The sequence below is a fragment of the Hypomesus nipponensis genome, chromosome 15 (genome assembly GCF_054491055.1).
Source record: "Hypomesus nipponensis isolate SF chromosome 15, ASM5449105v1, whole genome shotgun sequence".
Taxonomy (NCBI): Eukaryota; Metazoa; Chordata; class Actinopteri; order Osmeriformes; family Osmeridae; genus Hypomesus; species Hypomesus nipponensis.
The window spans coordinates 9,481,705-9,499,603 of record NC_140375.1 but is presented as its reverse complement, the minus strand read 5'-3'; the positions used below and the strand labels follow the sequence as shown (position 1 = coordinate 9,499,603).

Here is a 17,899-nt window from a genome sequence, read left to right as displayed (position 1 = left end):
GACAAAATATCAAAATGACAATCCCCTAAAGTAACTTCACCTTTGTACTATTCTAAGCACTCATAATTTTCTTTTTCAACCCTTGTCTGCTCCCTTAGTTAAAAAGTCAAAGTCTCTGTATAAAACAGTTTATGCTGCTCCTGTATCTACTGGCCTCTCTCTTAAACAGTGCAGTAGTGTCCCCAATTAGCTCGTAAAACGATTCTCCCCACTTCAATTACATTTTCTCCTCGATATCTTCGCCTCTCTTTCCAATACCAGGGATTTCCGTAGAAGACTGTGATCATGGCTTTCTTCCTCAGATGGCTCTGGAAATATCTGAATTATCTGATAATATTTTTCACACCCTTGCTTATTCTACCTCTACCCCTGATCATTCCAAGCTTGGTAAGATTTGTAATTTGTGTGCCTGTTTTGTATGTGTGTCTGTGTGATTTTAATATATATCATATCTTCATACTCTGGCATACTTTCTCCTCCCGGAAATGTAAGAATTGTCTTTAAATCAACACATATCTGAGAATGTATCACATTTATAGCATCATCCTGTTTAGGTCAAACCATAACTGCCAACTAAAATATCCATTTACTCCTAAATTATGTACTGCATTGTCTGTGGTTGTTTTTCTTTTTTATGCAATACTTCAGGATTTATCTGTGATTAACAGGAATCAAGTATTGTTTCAATGTGAAACACTACACATAAGCAGCATTGACAAGTATGTAGATGAAAGACTGCAGCAAATACTGCAGTACTACACTTTCTTTCATTTCAGGAATCTCGCTGTGGCTATGTGATCATCTTGATGGCTGTGTTCTGGTGCACAGAGTGCATCCCCCTGGCAATCACCGCCCTGCTGCCTGTCATCCTCTTCCCCATGATGGGCATCATGGAGTCAAGTGAGGTGTGCCTCATCTAAGCAAATCTTAGCGTTTAACATTTCTGGTGTTCTTCTCAAATCTTATACTCAACTGATATTTGCTCTGAAGGTGTGTATTCAGTACCTAAAGGACTCCAACATGCTTTTTATCGGTGGGCTGCTGGTGGCCATCGCTGTGGAGCACTGGAACCTACACAAAAGGATTGCTCTTCGTGTGTTGCTTTTAGTTGGGGTGAAACCGGCTCTGTGAGACCCTCTCTTAATCGATAGTCCTTTTGAACATTGAATTACTTCTTTGTCATGGTTACTGAACAGATTATTTATAAAATACTTGTCTTCTCTTCTTCATCTTACCATTTTTTTTCCTCTCCAACCCTTCCCTCGTACCTTTCATTCTGCATTGTTGCTCCCCTCTCCTTCTGCCTTTACCTTCCCCCTCTACTGTCCATTCCCCAGTCTGATGATGGGCTTCATGGTTACCACTGCATTCCTCTCCATGTGGATCAGTAACACAGCCTCCACGGCCATGATGCTGCCCATTACCAGCGCTGTGCTGCAGCAGCTATCTGACACAGAGGCCCAGGCGGAGGAGAGGGAGATGGACCTGGTGACTTCCAAATCTGGGCCTGAAGGCCTTGAGAACCAGGCCTTCGAGATGGACAACACCACGGAAGACCAAGCCAGCAAGGAGTTCCAGCCTAAAGACAGCAACATCATTATACGTATGAGTGGGGAGGAGGGGGTTGAATGTTTGTCAGGGGAGGGGCATGTGTAGAAAGTGTGTCCGTGTGCCTTTATCATTGTGTGTGGTGTGCGTATTGGGCATTATTACGTATTATTCCAAAAAGACCATTTTATGTTTTTACAAGCAGATAATAGAGATGATACCGACATTGCAAAGGATATTGTCCAGTCTAAGCCTGTGAAGAATTGTGTCAATTTTGGTAAATTAAGTTAGTTCCTTGGAATAACACCATCAATCATGTATGCCTGCCTAATATTTATAGTGAAGGACACTCAGATAACTCAGATATTTAGAGGATGTGCTTTTGAGTTCATTACATTTTGTACTGTTCTGTGTCGTTGGATGCACGTGAGACTGGTTCTCTCTCCACAGTGAGCACTAAGGAGAGCCCAGAGGCAGAGCAGAGAAGGCTGAAGAGAGAGCAAAAGTATCTGAGTTTGTCCAAAGGCCTGAGTCTGAGTGTGTGTTATGCTTCCAGTATTGGAGGGACCGCCACCCTCACTGGAACCACACCCAACCTCATCCTCAAAGGGCAGGTTGATGAGTAAGTTCTCACTTCTAACAATGCCTGCAATGTCAAATCCTAACCATTTGACCACAAGTAATGTCTTTAAAGGCAACAAGATAGGTCTGTACTCTTATCTAGCAAAACATAAAACAGCAGTAGTGTAACTTGCATGATTTGCATATTGTTCTGCATGTGAATTATGTTATAAATGCTGTTTGTGTCACAACATGCCACATTTGAGAAACTAACATGAAGGAGGCACCCTTCTTCCGTTATAGACTCTTCCCAGGTAATGGAGACATAATCAACTTTGCTAGCTGGTTTGGCTTCTCCTTCCCCAACATGGTACTGATGTTGGCGACTTCCTGGTTGTGGCTGCAGTTCATGTACCTGGGCTTCAAGTAAGTCAAATATCACCAATGAAAGGGCTTAACAATAATATAATTAATTATTGCTAGAGGGTCATTTAAAATTACAGTTGTTACCAATATTACAATTAGTATTCTTAAAACAAAAGACCAAATGGTATTGATCACATTATGGAAACCGTAATGAAATATAACAAATAAATGTAAATGTCATTATCACCAATGTGGACAGAACAGAGAGATACTCTGAGGAGTCTTCTGGCTGTGGTGCAAATACAAATGGTGACACAGAGGCCTATCAGGTAATGAAGGATGAGTACAAGAAGCTGGGCAGCATGAGCTTCGCTGAGGTGTCTGTGCTGGTGCTGTTTGTGCTGTTGGTTCTCCTCTGGTTCACCAGGGAACCTGGGTTCATGCCTGGCTGGGGTTCTGCCCTCTTCAACAAAGACAAACCGTGAGTGAACTTTTTCCGATTAGTATTTCCAAAGTGTATATTGTGTATAAAAATCTGTCTATTGATTCATATAATTAGTTTTTGACTCATGCCTTTTTTTCAACTTGCTTCCTCAAAGCTGTGCTGACTAACGTAATCTGTTACGTGTGTTACAGCCTTGAAAACACAATTGGCTATGGTAATTAACATAACCTTATGTAAAGGGATGCCAGAATATTTAGGACTAGTCTAAAATGAACGTGATCATTCAATGGAGATTTAAATCTCCACTGCCATATTATCCCAGAATCAATGTTTAAAAGGTAACATATAGTACAGGTAGTACAGGTTTGTCGCACCTTATGTAAAACATGTGAATTTCCTTCTCTGTTGCTTCTCAAGGTATGTCACGGATGGAACCGTGGCCATTTTTATGTCAACGCTGTTCTTCATCATTCCCTCTCAGATGCCAATATGTGGGAAAGCCTCTATGATTGATGGTAAGTGTCAATTATTGTGTGTGCGTATGGGAATAATTACAGGAGTATTTGCCAAATAAACTTTTCTCTGTCTTGTAGAAGGAGACACAATTATTTAGAATGTCCTGTTGGAGAGGTAGAATCAGAAACAGTTTAAGGCTTTGTTGGTTATTGGTCTGCAGTTGGCCAGAACCTCAATGTTGAGAGTGGGCTTCATGAGAAGGCAACTGATAACTGCAGTCTAGAGAGAGTGAGGGAACTGAGCCAGAGAAGAGGAACTGGTAAACAGTCACTTGGGATAGGGTCAACTGCACATGTGGAGGGCTTCACTTCTCTGGTAATGCCCTCAACCTTCTCCTGAGATGATTTGATGTTGGTGACCTTGGTTGAGAAGAAGTCAATGAAGAGGTAAAAGAGATCAGATTACTGCCACAACCTCAGTGTACAACACAATACTGCTTCATATACTTTCCCTTTAACAAATGATGATCTATTCAATATGAATGAGTCTTCTGTCCTTTGTAACCCAAGTTGAGCATAGCTATGTTAAGTTACACAACTAATAAGCGTAAAGGTCAAAACTATTGCTCAAAATGTGGCACACTAAAGTGTTTTGTAAATAGCGGAGTGTCACAATGATTAAAGGCACTTTTAAAGTGTTAAAGCAGACTTTGAGGTGCCATGTTATTGCTACTCAGAATACATGTTTTCTTCAGGAACAGAGTGGTTTTAAAGACAGTGAAGGATTCATGAGAACAGAACCCTGTAAAGAAGATTTAACCTCTCACCTTTAAAAAACGACATCGTGAAAGGAACGGCTTAGATAAATTATTTAAGGTCATCTGAGAATAAACTGGCACTTTATGCTAGTGAAGAATTGTAAAAGGCATTAAAAGCAATAAACAATAACACAAAATGTAAATTGAGTTTCCTTAGCCTTTCCTTTTATATAAAATGCAAATCTTGCCATTGTAAAACATCAGTTTACTTAAATGTATTTTTTTGAATCTTACAGGGTGTCCCATTAAGCCACCCCCTGCCCTGCTAAACTGGGATGTTGTCCATGAGAAGATGCCGTGGAACATTATCCTACTCCTGGGAGGAGGATTTGCACTGGCCAGGGGCAGTGAGGTACTGCACATCTAACCTGCTGTTATTGCCAACAAACAGTCTCAATGTCTTCATTATGTTTTGTCTGCTATTATTATTACTACTACTATACGCACTACTGACGATGTTGTGTCTGCTTGTTGTTGACTACACTAAATGTCCTTTCTGCATGTCAAAATTGTTTTTTTAAGTATCAAAATAGTTTTACAGATAGCTTAAATTAACAATTTAACCAGTGAAATTACATGTCATTTCCACCAGTGAAAGCAGACCACTACTAGTCAGCCCTACTGATTACTTAAACCGGCATGCCATTGCTCAGACTACAGTCACTTAGTTTAAACCTTTTATCCATTTATATTTACTGTGTTGGACATTTTGTCTGTGTCTAGACATCGGGCTTGTCTCTGTGGCTTGGGCAGAGTCTAGCCCCTCTCCAGTCTATCCCTCCCTTTGCCATCACCAGCCTCTTGTGTATGCTGGTGGCAGCCTTCACTGAGTGTTTCAGTAATACTGCCACAACAACACTCTTCCTCCCTGTACTGGCCTCAATGGTGAGACCCTACACATGCAGTACAGTACAGTGCACACATACACACACTCCATACAAGTTTATGAGAACTTAAGTTGTCCACACATTTTTCAACCATTGACCCTTGAGTGACTTTGTCCATTCCACAGGCCACTGCAATGAAGTTGCACCCTCTGTACGTCATGCTGCCTTGTACCATCTGTGCCTCCCTGGCCTTCATGCTGCCAGTGGCCACACCCCCTAATGCCATCGCCTTCTCCCATGGCAACCTTAAAGTCATAGACATGGTATGACCATTTATTTCTTGATTTTATTTGTAGAGCTCATTGGCAAGAGCATGGGCAATCTTTTGTTGTATGTTCATACTTTAATTAAAGCTCTGCCTTAAAATGTAAAGCCTTAGGATGTATTGTTTAAATTAGAGGGTGTTTGACAATTCAAAGGAACTGTTACTATGAGTTGGCTTAATTTTGATTTCCTTTAGATGCTTTTTCACATTTTGTTTGATCTTCTCATAAAGGTTAGTCTCTTTGAGATAAATTATACATATTTCTTTGTTCTTTCTAAAACAGGCCAAGGCTGGATTTATTTTAAACATAGTCGGGGTACTGACCATCAACATTGCCCTACACACTTGGGGCATGGCTATGTTTGACCTGAACACGTTTCCTGATTGGGCCAACGTCACAACCCCCACTTGAACAGGAGTCAAGAAGCTGTACAGAAGAGGCCATAGAGAGGGACGATACATTAAGCTGGCCCCCCAAATATTACAAAAGTATTTATTTTCACAACTATCAAACTTTTATCTCTATGATCAGTTTGACAGTGTTATCTTTGGGAATATTAACAATAATTGATTCAAGGACAAGACTGCTTGTGTAGACTAGTTTTTATTTATTTGAATTCACTTAATATTGGGGAGTAATCTATAATAGCTAAAATAAGGAGGTTGCATTTGGTCCTTTTCTAGAATTTCCTTATCTGTTTAGGCTGAGGAGAGACAAAAAGAGACACGTTGGAAAATATGGACAATATGATGGTGTATTTATAATTACAATATTTTCCTCTCATTTTATGATGTAAGGTTGTGTAAATAAAATGCCAGCAAATATGTAATATGTTACAGATAGCATTTTTTTGTCTGAGAAAAGTCAGTAGCATATTATGATTAAAACAATGTACTGTATTATTAGTTCTGTAGTAAAACAGACCACAAATAGAACAGCCATCTTGCTTCTGAAGGAACATTAACCCTGTACTTCCTTTTTTAAGATGGGATATGCTAGGTAGCATGTGCACTGTGGCAAAGCATTTGGTGCTAACACAGTTGTATAGTAGGTGTCAGTAGAGTTCAGTAATAGCAGGAAATGCCGTAAGCATTATCAAATGTGAGAGGAACATGGACTTCCTGGGTGGGATCAATTTATTTTTGGTGGTTGCTCTCTGTCCATACATACAATATTTCTTGTAAAGATGGCTTAATTTACAATGGGAACAAATCCTATTGCTATCGATAGGATTTGGACAAGGGTCCCCAATTGGTTTGAACAGAGCCAAGGGAACAGAAGGCAAATCCGATCAAACCAGTAGATGGGGGGAAATGTGATTGAAGGCAAAGTAAATTAATGAAAGGAAACCAATAGAATTAGTTCAGAGGAACCTTGGCAGGGGGCTTTAAGCAACAGGGGGTTGCTGTAAGTGGTACAGAAGGGATTGGAAATGGTGACCTCGAGGTGACCCTAGCATGCTAAGGGTCATGCAAACACACAATGATGAAATCAAATATTTCTGTTTAATCAGGCCACAACTCTACCAGTGATCACAACAGTATATGGGAACCTCACTCAAAGGACAAGAACATTTCTTGTGGAATCATAAATGGGTTGCTTTTATTTTTCAATAGTGGACAGTTTATAAGTTTGTCATCATCTGGGTCAAATAGGTGCATCAAGTAGGTGAGTTTGCATTTTGGCCTTACTGTACCAGGTAAACTACCTCAAGACAACTGTGTTTGAACCTGATCTGTTTCAATTGTAATAGACTTTGTAATAGACTTTGAAGTAAAGGCTTATTCCAGTTCCAAAGTGAAATGTTTTGTCTCAAGATGGCTAATAAACATTTAGTTGTAGCAGTCATTTGTAGCATTTCATTGTAGAATAGACCCCAGCATGCTAACGCCCCAGTTTAACTTCTCCTTCTAGTGCAAACCCCCCCCCCCCAAAAGTGTATAAAGTTTCTTGATCCCAAAGTGAATTATATCGTTATGAATTAAAGTGCCCTGAGGAAAGTTTTTTCCCTATTTTCTCAAAAGAACTCATAAATCATTATTTAATAGACCCAAGATGTGGAATTTGATTTTAGGATAACATATTGTCAGCCTATTTATGTGACCATGCTAATTGCCAGTGACTCTTACACTGTGTATCAACAACATTATGATGTAGAAATAAACAAATGTATTTAAAACATCTCTCATTTTCACTAACATGTCTGAACATTTGACCATGTATCTGTGTAAAACTAAAACCACAATCCAGCTAGTAAAAAAAAGCATTTTTTTAAAAGGCTGTTGTTGTCAGTCCAGCCTGTGTTAAGTGCGTAGTTGTAGGTGTTTAGACACAGCAGGAATTGGAGTGTGTGTCGAGCTGTGGGGTGCAAATTTGTACATTTGTTAAGACTGAAGGCCCAGAACGGCAGCTGTTTACTCAAGGTTTACTCAAGTTGGCAGGTGTGCCACTGCGCCACATTACAGCGCAAGCATCACATGCACTAAAGATGGGCAGAGGTAAATCCAGGTAACTTAATTCCATTCCCACAATCAACTGAACATGTGTATGTACTTTTTTTTACTGAATCCAAAATCCTGCCAAAATAATTATCGTCAATCAGTTCAGGCCGTGATTTAACCCTGAACCCTTTTATTTAACCCTGTATATTTAAGGATAGCACACACACTTTAAGATTTCAGTATTCAATATGTTTATTATGTTTACTTCATGCATCTGCCCACCAAAGTACATTCCTTGTTTGTGAACACTTACGTGGCGATTAAACACAATTCTGATTCTGATCATACTGTCATCTGTATTATGTTTTTGAAATGCCTGTCAGTCGGTAAAGAGGTGAGGTGTTGAAAAGATGCCAAACTATGCATGGTTACTGTTTGGAGAATAGTTTGGAAAAAGGAAAATAATTGTCTAAGGCAGAAATATAATAGTTCACAGTTTATACGTACTGTTCATTTTAAAACTCCTTTTATTTGGCTCAAAGTATGATCATGACTGGCAGGCTTACTGTCATGATGTAAGTGTAGTGACGCAATGTTTTCCTAATGTTTATCTTTTAATGCACTTCACACTGATGACGAATACTGCGTGTTCAGAACATGTTTTTTTCTCTGTGGATAAAGAGAACATTCAAGTATTGTTCTGTACAATATGATATGGCAAAAGAGGACAACCCACAGCTCCAGGCTTAATTACCCAGAAGGCAGCTGGGTTTGGTGTCATTTCAATAAAATGCCCTTCTGACTATTTTGCCGCATTCCAGCCTGTAGAAACCCCTATTTCTAAGAGAAAGGACATCCAGGGATAATTCACCAGATCTTTAGACCTTCTACTGTAACATTAGAGTTGATTCAATCTGTAATTCATCCCCCAAGTCTATCTATCACTTTGCCTCGCCCTCTCAGTCAGGACATGGTTTATAAAACATAACAGTGAATGGGTATTGCTTTCCTGGTTCACTTAGAGTGTAGGATAGGAATTTACCTGCAGTGACACAATTCTTTTATCTCTCCCTCTCTCTCTTTCTCCAGTCATTCATCCTGTCAATCTGACTCTATAAAAGATTGGAGGAGGGCCTCACCTGTTTAGAGTGCACCTCCTTCTCTCAAGGACAGCTCTATCTAAAAAGGGGTGTGTGGCTAAGGTTTGAAAACGTTCTCATGCTTTCTGAGAGCTGAAAACAACCAAAGGAGCACCTTAGCATGGGATCCACCTGACTGTGAGTGGCACACCTGACACTGACCCAAACCCACACCATAAAACCAGCACCTGACTGCCTGCCACTGGATCACATCTGGGTATGGATTTACAGAATGTTTATTAAACGAGATAATATTCTTTGTTGTGGTTAGGACTAAAAAGAAAGTAATTTAGTAACTTACTAAATGTAGTAATGTAGTCACTTTAATTTAGCAAACTTGTTTAGATCAATCACTTGACACTTGTTCTCATTGGTACCAACAATTAACAATATTTCCTAATCAGTGCAAGTGGTGAGTGGCCTATGATTTGTGTCTGTGTATGTGTGTTTGTGTGTGTGTGAAAAGTATGCCACCTGAACCAGATGTAAGAAGTAATTGGTTTTCTTGTCTTGTGAGAAATCATCGCATTTTTGACCTCCAGTGTCTAACTGTAGCTACTGTTAGTGTCTAACAGTTGCTGACTAATCTTGTATCTGGAGATTCACTCTAGCTGTGCTGGAGGTTTTATCATCAAACATCCAAAAGTATGGTTAAGCAGCCTTGCAATGGGCGTTTTGAACATGTTGCAGCAAGCCTCCTCCATATGGCATACTGCTCATTTGTGTATTAACGTCTTGCCCTTTAGCTCCTTTAATCACAATTGCATAATTGACATAAATCCTTCTCAAAAAGGTATGGACTTTTTGCTTGAAGCCATATTCCACAGTCACATGTCTAGCAGACAAATACAAAAACATGAAAATCATCCGGGTCTGGTCTCAAGGTTTGGATTGATACAATGTGTGAATGTAACCAGAATTATAGAAGAGTACTTGAGTGAGTCACTTTTATTACAGAACCCTCATTCAACAACTGTAAAGCCGGTCTCTAACTGTGACCCTAATACAAGAAACAGTGTCTTGACAGTTCATACATGCTTTTTCAGCCCTAGTTCAGGATTTAAGTGTGGTTTATCATTTAGAAAAAAAAACGTTTTATTGAAACCGGACAGTAAACAATCATCCCAACAGTGATATACAGTATATATTTTCGGTTACTTAGTTGTACATGGTATCAGTGGTAAACAACTGATGTTCAGAGAAGGTAAAAATCTGAGATCATTTTCATTTTATTTTTGCCCATCTGGAAGAACCCTGATGACAAGGGTTCTCAGTGTTTCGTTAAACAACAGTTGACCCAACAGAATGAAGAAGAGAAATTAGATCTCACTAATTACATGATGGATGAAAGTGAAAATGTAGCTGTTCATAGTCCATTACTTGTGTCAGTCAAACTCTCTAAGTGCAAGGCAGTTTCCTTGGGCTGTGACAACTGAGCCACATTCAGAAACAAGACAACAGTTCAGTTTAAGATAAATGGGGGTAATACTGTTTATAAAATAAGACATTGAAACTTAGGAGAAAGACCAGCAGCCTTAAACAATAGAAGACTAATTATTCATTGGCTTATCCAGAGAATAACCCTTAGGATAAACCCTGGATTTCTTTTATTTTAATCTCAGATGATTTTCACTATTTACAATTTTCCCATGGTGAGATGGTGGAGTTAGCAGAAAAAAGTAACCTTCCACCACTTTGCACAAATAATTTTTTTACTTACATCGCAGAAAACCAAAATTGTGAGTGTGGTAAGTGTTAGCGGGTAAAACAAATAGGAGAATATACAAGGAAAGATAAAATGATCAAATATGACAGTTAGTGGTGATATAGGGGTCTACATTCAATCCCTCACCTAGTAAAAATCTTACTTAGGGATACCTGTTGGCTGTGTGTGAGATAACCGTCATGGTTTGTTGCCCTTTTTAATGAGTTTGGTTGAAGGTGTTGGGATGTGGTTTCCCTTACTGGAACCTCAGCCACGTGCCTCTCACCTTCACCACGATCAGATAACAGCACGGTAAACTGAGGAGGAAGGGGGCCTTCTCCACAGACATCATTGGAGTGAACCTCTTACCAAAGTTTTGACCTTTACAGAAGCTGACTTGGGTGCGACATGTCCAAGGACTCGACTACAAGCTTTCCCCATAGCTGCAACCAGACCCCAGCCACATCCCAGGCTAACCCACACACCAGCGAACGTGTGGGAGCTTCCTGCCAGCAGATGGCACAGTCAGAGGTATTTGACTTCCTCTTCATTTGTTATACTTGCATAGTTATACACAAAATGACTCCAGCTGTTCCCCTTGGGCAAAGGACTGCATCCTCTTGTTTTAATTCAGACCTGGGGCCCTATGCTAGCTCCATCTATTCCTTCACTACGCACCTGGTCTACGCCAAATACTGTGTGCTCTAGAGTTTACCAGAAGCTGACAGCTGTTTGGTTGCCAAGAGAGATATTACAAGCAGATCACAAGGTCGTGACTGTTTTTCAAAGAACCTTTTCATGGACAAGATGTCCTGAGGGAAATGTGTTTTATCTCACCATTAATCACATTTCCATCACCAGGTCTAATTAATTACAGCTCTCAGGGATGTGATATATGACTGCAAATACTTGAGTTTGATCAGATTCTGCAGGGGCTGTACATAATGCAGACATGCTCACTCCAAAACAGGCCTGAGAAATAAATCAGGAAATGAATTTATGGTTATGAATATTAATGAAATGTTTAATGTTTTTGCAGTCTTCAGTTCAAAGTTCAAATAGGTTTGTTTTTGACTCAATGTTCATACTTTTTCACAGACTATTGGTTGACATCTCATACTGTATCTATATCCAAAGAAAAAAGAGTATGGAGCAAAAGGTCATGATACATGCTGAAACTGTACTACTGTCTCTGTCCCACTATACAAACACATGCATGATTTAGACTGTAACTTCCAAGTACAGTACATTGATGTAAATATGAGTTGCATGCATAAAACTGTCACACCTTTGTCTTATTTTAAGTGTTCATTTTCCATGAGGCCTAATCTAATCTAATCTTATCCCCCTGCTTGTGTGTGTGGATGTGCTGTGCATCTTGTCCTCCATACGTCACAGTGTGAAGAGAGCAGAGCGGCCTACTTCCCCAAACGAGAGAACACCCCCTTCAGTGGAAGGAACACAGCAGTGGACACCTGCAGGAGACACAGAGTAGACGGAGCCACCACTGGATCTGGATCGTATCAAAGGTCAGGGCTGAGGTCAGACCAGCCTGGCCGTTTCCACCCCTACCGCCGACAGTACAGCGATGGAGGGTCTGCTGGATGCGTGGCCCCCAGCTCCCATCCCTTCATTTGCCTTAATGGTTTCTCCGAAACACACACGGGCAGCAGCCACCAAGGGGAACAGCCACCCTGGGAGACGTACAGTGGCCTCCAGGTGAACAGACCAATGGTATGCTACCTTCGCCAAGACATCTTATTTTTTACCACAGAGTAAATAGATAAAACATTCTCATAGGTATGCCTATCGGCTGAGTGTCTTTAGATGTGACATGAATGATAGGTAGCTAAAGCTTGCCAATTGCTAAAAGAAAACAGAGTTGAATAGTTCTGTTGTATGAAAGAGAACTACTGTAGCAGGCAATTGAAACACAAGTTGGTAGAAAGAAAAAGACTTGCCAAGACATGAGCACAATATCCCTCCATCTAGACACTGTGTATCTGTGATGCAAATTCTGTGGCATGGCCGGAGGCGAGACCATGCATAGACAAAGCCACACACACACACACACACACACACACACACACACATTCACATACACTTACACACACACCCACAGTAACACACACAAAAATTCCAAGCCAATGGAATTGGCTCCTTTGGTTTCCTACCCAGTGTTACAGCATGCTTGTGTCATCCCTCCCTGCATAGGACTCCCAGCACACATTCCCAGAACCACCAGGTGCACCAGAGGAGCCTTCATGCTTCCTGTCTTCCAGCCATGCCACCTACAATCCGCTAGCTCCCCTCCAGCAGGTGAGTGTACCATGACAAACAGGCTGGATGGAGCTTAGTTTGATTGATTTGTGTAATGTTAGCTTGTGAGATGTTTCCCTTCACACACTGGAAGGTTGGCATGCACTAGGTATCCCTTAGCCAAACCACCTAATTCCAAAGCAAGCATCTCTTTGCTTCACAAATGGCATATGCCAGGGCACAACTATGTTTTGTAGGGTGAGTTTAGGCTTGTGATAAGCTTTAAAAAAGTTAATTCAAATTACTCCCACAACTTTACCTTTACCAACATGTTCCTCAGGATTCAAACTGTATAATTCATTCTCTTCAAAGTAGAAGTGGCTGTACAGGATGCAGGTGTCTGTAAGTGTTATTGGTTCTAGGTTTCTCAGATGATGTAATTGAATTTTACTTTTGTATAAGTGATATTCAAAAGTCAACCCCAACTTGAAAGCTATACAGGATACAGGAGTGATACTGTACTTTCTGGAATACGCTGACAGTCTTGGCTCACTGTACTATGGATTAATTGAACTTTATTTGCAGTGCTAGCCCCTTATATTAAGTATTAGAAGTCTACCATTCACACATATTAATTGCCTGTGTATGTATGTATGTATGTATGTATGTATGTATGTATGTATGTATGTATGTATGTATGTATGTATGTATGTATGTATGTATGTATGTATGTATGTATGTATGTATGTATGTATGTATGTATGTATGTATGTGTGTATGTGTGTATGTATGTATGTATGTATGTATGTATGTATGTATGTATGTATGTATGTATGTATGTATGTATGTATGTGTGTGTGTGTGTTCATGTGTTTGTCTGTATCTGTATTTGTGTTTACAGTTTTCACCAGGTACATACTCCGCAAGTAGACAATCAAACAATTCACCATACTCTCTCCAGTGCCTGTCCACACCACCTTTCCAAGACAGTCCTGTGACACCCCTGTTCCCAAAACCTGTGTACTCCTACAGGTAACTAACCCTCTTAACCATACAGGTGTTTCATTACTCCTACCATGACACCTCCACACCACCAAACATTTAGTTTTCATCTCATAATTTAGTTATCATAAGTGACATAATTTTGAAGTGAACCAACCATATGACTGTGACAAGTGAATACTTTTAACATCCAATCAATACATTTTGTATGCAGAACACATAGTCTCAACATTCAATTTGATACCCTTTTTGCCCAAACTCCAAAAGTGTTATCGATATACATGATCAAATCTGAATCTTTATAGAGTATGTTTTCTCACATTGTCCCTTGAGGCTTGCAGGTGTGGATGGACTCTTGTCCTCTACACAACAAACTGCAACATTTACATTTCCTACTGAACTAATGTACTTATAGTAGTATAGCTATTATTGGCATGCATATGTTCACTTCCTACGAAAGCTTCAGCTGCTTGTGTGTAGGCTAACTTGGGAAGGGTAAACGTCACCTTGGAAACGTCACCTTTGCTCTTATGAAGTGACATTTTTCTTGTATGGTATACGCTAGTGTAAGTCAAAATGTATGTCTTAATTTATTTATGAATTCACTATTCATTTAACATGTATTTTTGCTCTCTGTCTCTCTCTAGCATTCTCATCTTTATGGCCTTGAGAAACAGCAAGACTGGAAGTCTGCCTGTAAGTGAGATCTACAGCTTCATGACCGAAAACTTCCCCTATTTTAAGGTACTTTGTTATTGATCTGAACCACACAGTGCCAAGAAAAACGGTAGCATTTACATCATCAAATCATGTTTTTTTATTATCTAGAAGCAAATGCAAACATATCGAAATATATATCGAATATAGTAAAAATGTTGACAATATCGAGATATCAAATTTTTGTATATATCGCCAAGCCCTACTTCCCACACATACACACAAACACACACACACACCAACACACACACACACACACACATACACACGCACACACACCCCTGACTGTCTCTGCCTTTGAACAAAACTGAACTGTTGATTCAAAATGTCATCATTCCAAAATGCAAAGCAGCAGCAGCAACAGGTGTGAGCTAGTTATGTCATTGAAGCTTAAGCATGAGTTTTTTGCTTGGGTAACAAGTTCAGAAAGCAGGTCTGAGGCAGTAACCCTCCATCAAGGTGTGGTTTTATGTACTACCAGTTCCACAAAAAACAGTCCTTCACAGAGGGAAGAATTACATTTGATGTATTTCCTGCATATTCCTGCACGGTTTGTCAAATAATGATTTGAATACAACAGTCTTAAGGGTTGTGAATATTTACTGATCTGTTCAGTTGCTGAATCTGCTCTGCTGGATCACAAAGTTTTGCATATTGTAATCACTCTTTAATTGAACTAAGATAATTACCATAATAATACTCATCATAGTAATATTTAATTGGAGCACATTCTTTATGCTACGATACTGATGTGTACAACATTAATACATTTGTACTGTGTACCACACCCTCACTGTGATGATCTCATTCAACTGCAATTACTGTGCCATTTCTGTAACATACCATTTCATAATTAACATGTATTGTGTGTGCAAAAAAAGATGCCCTCTTCCAGCTCTCATGTTTCCTTCTGTCTCCCTTTCTCTCTCGCTTTATTCCTTCCACCAGACGGCCCCTGACGGATGGAAGAACTCCGTTCGTCATAACCTGTCTCTGAACAAGTGCTTTGAGAAAGTGGAGAACAAGAGTGGGAACTCCTCCCGAAAGGGCTGCCTCTGGGCGCTGAACCCAGCCAAGGTGGAGAAGATGCAGGAGGAACTGCACAAGTGGCGCCGCAAAGATCCGTTGACAGTCCGCAAGAGCATGGCCCGTCCAGGTGAGCACTCAAACACGTCATCTGAGTGAAACCATGAAAACTGGTGACATAGGTCATTATCTGAGTAAATTGTTCCTCTACTGACAGTCATTGCTTGGCGTATTATTGTTTTATACTACAGACAGTTGTATTACGGGTCCTTTAGTGATACTAACATTATAACCTGCAGTACCTGTACTGGTTCTGGTTCATTGAGTACACTGAATTGCCATTCAGACCACAAGCTGGAATCGACCATGTTCATATGCATGTCAATTTACCCAGACACTTCCTGTCTTCTTCCTTACAGAAGATCTGGACCGTCTACTAGGAGAGAAACCAAATAAACTCAAGTCCATATCCATCTTCCACAGCCAAAACTCAACATCCCGACCCTTATCTCATTTCACCCATTCTCCATCATCTTTCCCCCTGCCCCAGCCCTGCCTGCCTCCCCCATGCCCCTTACACTCTCAAGTCCCCTCTCCCTCCCTGACGACCGGGCAGCATCCCCAAGGCTACCTGCCAGCCTCTGCCCCACACCCCTTCCCCTTCTATGCTTCCTGTGGGCAGCAGCCATCCTCAGGAGTCCCCTCAACCACAGGTAGCCTGGACTCCCCACTGGTGGGACAGATGCATCAGGGCTACAGCACCACCCTGCAGGTGGACTGTGGCATGGGCCCCAAAAGCATGCAGGAACTGCTGATGGATGGGGACACCAGTAATGACATTGACATGCTCAACCCTAGTCTGACAGACCTGCACATTCATGGTAAGTCAGAAATGTGTAGAGTGAGAGAAAGCGAGAGAGGGAAAAACAGAAAGAGAGGTTTATGAGGGTGACAGACAGAAATAAAAAGAAGACTTGAGACATTTTTGGAAGTATTAACTTCTGTTTTCTCTTCTCTCAGGTAACTTGTGGGAGCATCTGAGAGAGGACAGTCTGGCCCCTGATTCGCTGGTGGTCATTACTTCTAACTCCCCCATCTCAACCTTTCCTTCCTACCTTCTTCATGGCTCCAGCCTTCCGTCTGCTAATCATTCATCTGAGGTCATAGCCATTGGTCGAGTTAATCCACACGAGGAAAAGAACATGGGTCTTGAAGGTGACCCAGACCACCAAATGAATGGATTGTACACCACTGCTTTCCCAGTTGTGGAAAACCTGGCTTTGTATTGCACTTCCACAGGGACCACCCCTATACCCCTACTCTGAACCCAGGAAATGGTGCTTCTTCTAGGAGCTTACTCACCATGACCTTTCCCTCAACCTCCACAGTGTAAACACTACTGAGGTTTGCGGTCTGTAAAGATTTAAAGTCCCCATGTAATTGTGGTAGCTAATGAAGAGACACCACTTTGTACATTTTTTTACATTAGTTATACACTGAGGATTTGTGTATTGTATCTTATAGCGCTATCATTTGGTTAGTAAAAACCAAGACCCTGTGGGGGGCGGCAGTGAGCTAAACAACCATTTAAGCTGCTAGTTAACAGATTTGAAGATACAAATGGATTTGCAATTGTATTAATTACGATGTAGCTGTTGTAAAATAAAGTATGTTTATATGAGTATTAACTCCATGTACTGTTGTAATTATGTTGTTAGTCCATTTTCCCATAAATGTCTACATTTTTAAATCTTAATATCTTCACCCTGTTGAATAAGGAACTTGGACATGCTCCATTACAAAACCATTGGCTGCTTTGCTGAGTGTTACTTAATTCGATCTGCTGTTCTTGCTCTTGATGAACGTACCAGCATCAATTCACCCATCAATTCACCTAACTTGCTAAACAACATTTGGTTTGACGTCATGAAAAACTGAAAATATATTTCTGTCTGCAGGTCCCAAGTTTTGATACTGTGTAGACTAAATAGCCATAGGATACAAGGTAGCCTACTTTACCAGCTGTCTTTATTTATTTATTTACTTAATGAATTATTGAACATACCATTTTATCCCTGTATAGATCAGTTTTTTGGGGTAATTTGTCTGGAATTCTGTAGATTTGTGTCCTTAACTTTTCATCGCAACCTGTACAGTATGAGACAAAAAATCTACGTTTCAATATTTCCCCCCAAAAATCACATATATTTATTCCCAGAGTGGCATTCAACAGTCCAAACTTTACATCTCTTTTTTTGTACATT

The 17,899-nt window shown here is 40.3% G+C and overlaps 2 protein-coding genes across 2 annotated transcripts; both read left to right on the top strand.

Annotated features, from left to right (window-relative positions):
- Window positions 1-279: 279 nt before the first annotated feature.
- Window positions 280-6,138, top strand: LOC146257424 (solute carrier family 13 member 2-like). Its single transcript, XM_084674739.1, has 12 exons — window positions 280-387; window positions 777-905; window positions 991-1,127; window positions 1,338-1,603; window positions 1,999-2,170; window positions 2,413-2,535; window positions 2,735-2,956; window positions 3,338-3,435; window positions 4,430-4,545; window positions 4,917-5,078; window positions 5,206-5,343; window positions 5,629-6,138. Exons 1-12 carry the CDS (start codon window positions 286-288, stop codon window positions 5,755-5,757), a joined length of 1,794 nt encoding a protein of 597 aa, XP_084530865.1. The 5' UTR covers window positions 280-285; the 3' UTR covers window positions 5,758-6,138.
- Window positions 6,139-11,039: 4,901 nt separating this feature from the next.
- On the top strand, window positions 11,040-17,323 carry foxn1 (forkhead box N1). Its single transcript, XM_084673955.1, has 8 exons — window positions 11,040-11,162; window positions 12,030-12,365; window positions 12,846-12,950; window positions 13,792-13,922; window positions 14,540-14,636; window positions 15,558-15,765; window positions 16,055-16,516; window positions 16,656-17,323. The coding sequence occupies exons 1-8, from the start codon at window positions 11,040-11,042 to the stop codon at window positions 16,958-16,960; spliced, it is 1,767 nt and encodes a 588-aa protein (XP_084530081.1). The 3' UTR covers window positions 16,961-17,323.
- The last annotated feature ends 576 nt before the right edge of the window (window positions 17,324-17,899 follow it).

Coding starts and splice junctions, on each gene's coding strand:
- LOC146257424 (XM_084674739.1), top strand. CDS start 286: ATGGCTTTCTTCCTCAGATGGCTCTGGAAATATCTGAATTATCTGATA. Junction 5,079..5,205: donor TCCCTGTACTGGCCTCAATG/GTGAGACCCTAC, acceptor TCCATTCCACAG/GCCACTGCAATGAAGTTGCA. Junction 5,344..5,628: donor ACCTTAAAGTCATAGACATG/GTATGACCATTT, acceptor TTTCTAAAACAG/GCCAAGGCTGGATTTATTTT.
- foxn1 (XM_084673955.1), top strand. CDS start 11,040: ATGTCCAAGGACTCGACTACAAGCTTTCCCCATAGCTGCAACCAGACC. Junction 13,923..14,539: donor AAACCTGTGTACTCCTACAG/GTAACTAACCCT, acceptor GTCTCTCTCTAG/CATTCTCATCTTTATGGCCT. Junction 16,517..16,655: donor GACAGACCTGCACATTCATG/GTAAGTCAGAAA, acceptor CTCTTCTCTCAG/GTAACTTGTGGGAGCATCTG.